The 6,293-nt window shown below is 46.2% G+C and overlaps 1 protein-coding gene across 1 annotated transcript; it reads left to right on the forward strand.

The window, feature by feature from the left end:
* Positions 1–789: 789 nt before the first annotated feature.
* On the forward strand, positions 790–5,920 carry dact2 (dishevelled-binding antagonist of beta-catenin 2). Its single transcript, XM_080036929.1, has 4 exons — positions 790–1,104; positions 2,547–2,679; positions 2,820–3,110; positions 3,705–5,920. The coding sequence occupies exons 1-4, from the start codon at positions 823–825 to the stop codon at positions 5,567–5,569; spliced, it is 2,571 nt and encodes an 856-aa protein (XP_079893055.1). The 5' UTR covers positions 790–822; the 3' UTR covers positions 5,570–5,920.
* Positions 5,921–6,293: the final 373 nt, after the last annotated feature.

The following is a 6,293-nucleotide window of genomic DNA, read 5'->3' on the forward strand; positions in this document are numbered from 1 at the left end:
AAGGAGGCGTCATTCATCTATCACTGATCTGTGCTTGGAGGGCTGCCTGGTTACTGTATTCTATTTACTCATTCAGGTCTATTTCTCCAAGGAAGAACAGAAAAAACTATAAAGTTTGTTTGCTCAATTATATAAATTAAAGATGTACGTTTTCTTGAAGAAGATAAAATAGCATTGATTCGCTACAGATCCATTCAATGTATGCGATTTAAAGGTTTTAATTTTACACAGAACTATAGTCAAAAGTTAAATTCTTGCCTGCCTCAAAGATGCGTCCATATATGATTTGCAGGTGATTAAAAGGTTTTTTGGAGTTGGTGGGTGGTTGCCTCATGAAGATGAGAGGACATGCCATATAACCAGCCATTTAATTTCGCATTTTCACAAAGTTGATCACATCTCACTGGTTGGTCTATTATTGAATAGAGGATCAGCAACAAAAGAACAGTGTAATAGCATACTAATATGCTCATCATACCATGGGCTATTATGCAGATGAACTTAGTACATGCCTGGGCAGCCTCAGCGAGGACTTTGCTTGAATGGGGAGGATTAGTACCAGATGTTTATTGGGACTCCAGTGGCCAGCCAATAGGGAGGAGGGCCATTTGGTCGGTGGGAGGAGCGCGGTCTCTCCTCTGAGCCTCAAGATTTATTCTAACAGGTAGTTTAAAAACCAAACAGGTCAACAGCAGCAGCAGCAGCGACAACACCAGCAGCGACGCAGTTACAATCCTGCGAGGAGCGCAATATCTGATAGAGAAGTTTTTTTTCATTCAGCATTTTGTTTTCTGGATATATGCACGGACGCCGCTCTCCAGCATGCTGAGCAGGAAAGGGTCTTGCGCGGGGATGATGAGTGCTGCAGCGGCTGTAGGGGTGGACCGCAGCCGGGTCGGGGAGAGGCTCCAGGCGGCTCTGGCCGGGCTGCAGGAGCTGCATCTGCTGAGGGACAGACAGGGCGACATGGTGAGCTGGGCGCTGAGGCTGGACGCAGAGGAGCCGGTCACTTCTGTCCACCCGGACCCGGAGGGTGCCAAGATGATGATGGGGGTAGAGGAGCAGCGGCTGGAGGCGACCCTGACAGCCCTCAAGCAACAGCTGGTAGGAAGTCATTTCATTAAAGAGGCCATAAAACTGACCTAACTAAACTAATTAAAATTCCTCTGAAGGGACATCGTCTGGGTGAGCAGTAGTTTGGGTTCACCATCATATTGGCATTTGTTATTAAATTATAGCCCTTGTTTATAATGATGCACACTGGGGTTACATTACTTCAAATAATGGGACAGTTTAATTGTCTTTGGGATAAAGTCTTCCGTTTGAATCTCGCCGTCAGCTGATTCTCATGTGCATTCCATCTTTATTACCAGACACACTTTCATGCGCTCAGCTGGGGGTAGGAAGTAGGATAGGGTGTCATAAATCAAGGTTCACCGCAGGACCATGAGGAGTTGTGTGCATGCGCGCACACCGTGCATGTGTAAACCGCAGGGGGCCAAACCTCAATCATTAACTACTAATGCCAGGAAATAAAAGAAAATTGTGGTGATTTTAAGGTGGGTATTTTGCTGGGAATGACACTCGGGGAGAGCCTCAGTGATTACGGGGCCCCTGAGTGTTGGAGACAATTGGCTGTGCAGAGTTTTCCATGACAAGCTTTTTCCATACACTCTGCTGTTACAACAGTGTACAGGGAGTGCAGGGATTAAGCTATACTATTCCTGACTTTTTGGCAGAACTGGGCTAATAGATCGAAGGTTACGCTGTAAAGTACTGGGACGTCATAAAGTGCACTTTCATGCAAACGACTGCCACTACAGTCTGCAGACTCATCACAAATAATTAAAAAAAAACACACCAAGAGACTATATTTAACTTGATGCACCAGAAAACTCTTTCCACAATCTCTCTTTTGCCATAGTAGAAGTCAACACAACTAATGTGATCTTCCAAGGAAATGTAACATTAATTAAACTGAATTTGTAATTTGTGCATTTTTCAGGTATTTCAGATTCCCATTCCTTATTTTCAGAACAACTGTTACAGTAAATGCTCAGCCTCTAACTGCAAAGCAAACAGTCCTTCTCCCCAACCCCCAAGCTTTACCTCCTCTAGTAGTTTACACAATGGCCAGGCCCTCGCTGTGGGGGAGAAATGAGTTACCCACCACTGCTTCTTCCATACTCCCCCATGTCCTGCTGGGGTTAATCATCAGCCACAGCTGAGCCGCCTTTGTTCTCCTGAGGGCCGTACATTAGAGTATCTTTTATCTGACAAACTGACCTCATCTTAATAAAATTAGGGCAGCGCTAACCTTCATCTCAACTTTTCTTAATTTTCCATTTATTACGCATGTACAGAGAATTTCTGTGTATTTGTATGAGGGTATGTGCCAGACGACTAGGAGCGTCATTGTATAACATTCCACTTTTGAACATCCTCCTTTGCTGAGAAGAATCTAAAACGACTTGCCCTCTGGTTTAGGTTGTACCACACAGATCTTTCGGGGGTTGGCTAAATGTTTGTGTTGTCTTTTTTTACAGTCTCGCCTTCGAAAACAGGATGTAGGCCTGAAAACTCACTTGCAGCAGCTGGATCAACAGATCAGTGAGCTGAAGCTGGACGTGAGCAAGGCCTCCACAGAGCAGCTGGAGAGTGACAGCAGGCCAAGTTCAGGTGTGTATGCGCACACTCACACACAAAGCCCTACGGTTGTTTACTTTATAGCAAGTAATTAAACATCCACCCAAGCTACCATCACATGGTGTTGATTACTGAGAAAAATACTCATGTGCATAAACGTTACTGTCTTCCAGGTTTCTATGAGCTCAGCGATGGCGGCTCATGCTCGTTGTCCAACTCCTGCACATCTGTGTACAGCGAGTGTCTGTCATCTTCCCAGACAAGCCTTCTTCTCCTTCCCACAAGCCCTGCTAATTCCCACATAAACCCTCTATCACAAGTTGATGTATGCCGTCGGCGTTCTGCTGATGAGAGCTCAACCCAGCCAAACCCTCCGCGGGCTACAGGCCTCCATCTGGGCAGCAGCAGGATCAGAGCAAGCACCACTGGAACTGAACAGGCACGGCCAAGACCTGTGTCAACAGGTAACCAAATCTCTTAATCTCTAATCTAAAGGTCACCTGTTGTGCACAATGCTCTTTTTAATGTTTTTCAACATTAATATGGGTCTCCGTGTGACTAGAGACTCCTGAAGTATGAGAAAGAATACCCTTAAATATTTTCCTCCACCTCTGCCTTTATGGAAATCTGTCATAAGGGGATAAGAAACGCCTCTCCAAAATCCCAACCTAACTAAGGCCTACCTTCACCTATGATAAGCACACCCCCAGACCCCCCTGAATTTACTAGCAGTTAGATTGTTAGCCAATCAGAGAAGACTGTTTTTTTAAAAGGGCGGGGCTTCTAAAATGGAGCGTTTCAGACAGAGGCTGAAAAGAGGATTTTGAACAATGGGTTTGTGGGAGATATAAAGGGTTTTTTGGACACGACACCATGAAAGAAGTTTCTGTAAATAAGCATGATATTTTACCTTTAAGATGGTTTCCCATGTAGCAATGTGAACCATGTATATGTTGTTCCTAAGCAACTCAATATGTTGTTGGCTACATAATAACATGTCATTTTTCCAGTGGAGGAGGGATTGAAAGATTAATTGGCATTCATTTGTTACTTTTCAGGTGATCTTGATAAGATGATGGCTCAAGGGCTAGGCTACTACAAATCTGTGGATTCAAAGAAACCCTTGATGTGCCCAAACCTGAAGACATCCACAGTGCCAAGCCAAGTGGAAGCCAAGTTCCAGAGCAACTTGGTGTCCCGCAGTGGGGCTGAGGTGTACCACTACCCCAGTCCCCTGCATGCTGTGGCTCTCCAGAGCCCAATCTTTTCCCATGGAGGCGACCCAACCACATCTGGACCTCTTGAGGGCCAAGGGCCCCCGATGAATGGCTCTGACACCCTGCAGAGGGCACACACGGGTTATGAAACAAAGACCTTGGGTTACATTGACAAGCTCCTCCTGCGCAGCTTGAGCAAAATCCAGAGTGAAACGGATACAGAGACGTGGCACTCTGACCATCGACGGAAGCCCATTGAAGTTGTAACTACTGTGTTTCCTGAAGTGTCACAGAAACAGATGTCTATGCCGCAACCTCTTCCAGCCCAAACCACAATCAGCATCCCAGTAGATAGTGACCAGAAGAGATACTGCATGACATACTCCAGACAAGAGCTAGAAGATAACACAAACCACAAAGAGTCAGAAAGAGCCCCGTCTGTTTCATACCGATACTCCTACCCTGCTGCCATGAGGGAGTACAGCTCTGATGAGCCTACCACTTCAACCCTGAAGAAGAATGACAAACCCCAAGGAGAATATGGTAGTGTAGCAAGAAGCAATTCAGAGCAGAGATGTGGAGAAAATCCAGAATCAATGCCACAAGAGAGGAAGGGCCATAGGCAAAGATCTGCAATCACCCACAGCTCCAGTGCAGAGGAGTGTCAAGGCTATGAGGTCCACGCTGTTCACTCAGCTTCCCCTGAGTTTGTCCATGCCCAATTTGTCCCTGCTGGATCTCAGAGGGTCAAGGTGAGGCAAGCAGACCGTAAAACCAAAGCTGTTAAACTTAGAAGAAAAAGCAGTGAGAAGCCTCGAGCACTGAGGCAGCAACATGGCTACTCGTCTAATGAAAGGGCCAGAGAGGCCAGTGGAGGAGCCAAAGGGGAACAGAGAAGGCTAGGAAAAGGGAAGGTGATCCAGAAATGTACCTCCTGTCATTCAGAGGAGCGCAGACAAGGCTCAGGTTCAGACTCCAGTCTCTGTGGCCCAGGACAAGTTTACCCCCACAGGGTCCATCCGAAGCCAACTGCCATTCCTGCTGTTTCGAAGTCCAGCAAAAGCCGCAGGCTGCAGTGCTTGGAGTACGAGCAGCCAGTAGAGCAGAGGAAGAGGAGGCAATGGCCTTCTGATGTGGAGATGTTCCAGGCCTCGTGTGCTCAGCGTCACAGGTCCAAAGAGCCCCATGGTCTTCAGATGGTCCGCAGTATCAGTGCCAAGCCAGGCCAGTGGATAGGAGGACCAACTCGCTCATTCCAAACCTCCTTGTCCTCTAACTCTTTCTTCAACAATCTTAATGCCAGATACCCTCCAGCCCCCTACCACATGTCCAGCCAGTACCCACCCAGATGCGAGTCGGAGTACTCGGCCGAGTGCGCCTCACTGTTTCACTCCACCATAGCCGAGAGTAGCGAGGGGGAGATGAGTGACAACACCACCAACCGCTTTGGAGATAGCGAGTACAGCCAGAGCTTCCGGTCCATCTCGGACTCTGACAGCAGCCTGTCCCTGGAAGAGGGGGACCAGGAGGACGAGAGAGGTCTGGTTTGGGCTGAGACTGCTATGGGGCCCACTGCTGCTGGACAGCCCCTCCAGCAGCTCCCACGCCCTGAGCCCCCAGCCTGCCGCATCAAAGCCTCCCGAGCTCTGAAGAAGAAGATCCGCCGGTTCCAGCCTGCCACCATGAAGGTCATGACCCTGGTGTAGCAAAGTTCCCCCAGGCACAATGAGAACTGTTGGGAAACCCATCGAGCTGTGGGGAAAGCTTTCATACCGGTTTGCAAAGATCTCGCCTGCTCTTTTAGCACAACACCCTTAGTCATCATGGAGAGGCGGCAATTAAACTGGACTGCATGTGTGCACTGCATGTGTTGTTTTTTTAAAGAATTTACAATGGTTGAACCAAAAACTGTACAAAATGGTGCATTGTTTGAAAGCATGTATAATACAATTATTCCACATACACTTAATTTGTAAATATTTATGCTCTAATTAAAGTTTATCATAGCATGTGTCTGCATTTACCAATTTCATGGACATTTTTGTCATTTAATTGTATCCGCCTGAGAAATAAAACCAATCTTTTTACATTTCCTATTGCTTATAATTGTTTCATTTTTATTTAAATTTCTTCATTTTGGTCATCAATTAGAATTGTCCATATCTATCTTATATAATAAAATTATTCAATATAATAGAAGTTTTGCGATTACATTTCAGTTAATTAACAACATTACTGTCCACTAGCTGAGTTTAGCATCAGAACTAAATTGACTTTGCATCCTCTCATCTGCCAACTCCTCTTTTATTATTTATATCACACATGTTAAAAGAAATCTCCACCTAATCCTCACAAACGTCCCACAGAGGCTGATCAGTTTAGCACAGATAGCATGAAAGGTTTCTTATCTGGTTTCCTGACTCCAGTTGT

The sequence above is a fragment of the Ammodytes marinus genome, assembly GCF_949987685.1.
Source record: "Ammodytes marinus genome assembly, chromosome: 11".
NCBI lineage: Eukaryota > Metazoa > Chordata > Actinopteri > Uranoscopiformes > Ammodytidae > Ammodytes > Ammodytes marinus.

Excerpts from the sequence above, each read along its gene's own strand:
- dact2 (XM_080036929.1), top strand. The coding sequence starts at position 823 with ATGCTGAGCAGGAAAGGGTCTTGCGCGGGGATGATGAGTGCTGCAGCG. Across the intron at positions 1,105-2,546 it reads CAGCCCTCAAGCAACAGCTG|TCTCGCCTTCGAAAACAGGA; the intron begins GTAGGAAGTCAT and ends CTTTTTTTACAG. Across the intron at positions 2,680-2,819 it reads TGACAGCAGGCCAAGTTCAG|GTTTCTATGAGCTCAGCGAT; the intron begins GTGTGTATGCGC and ends ACTGTCTTCCAG.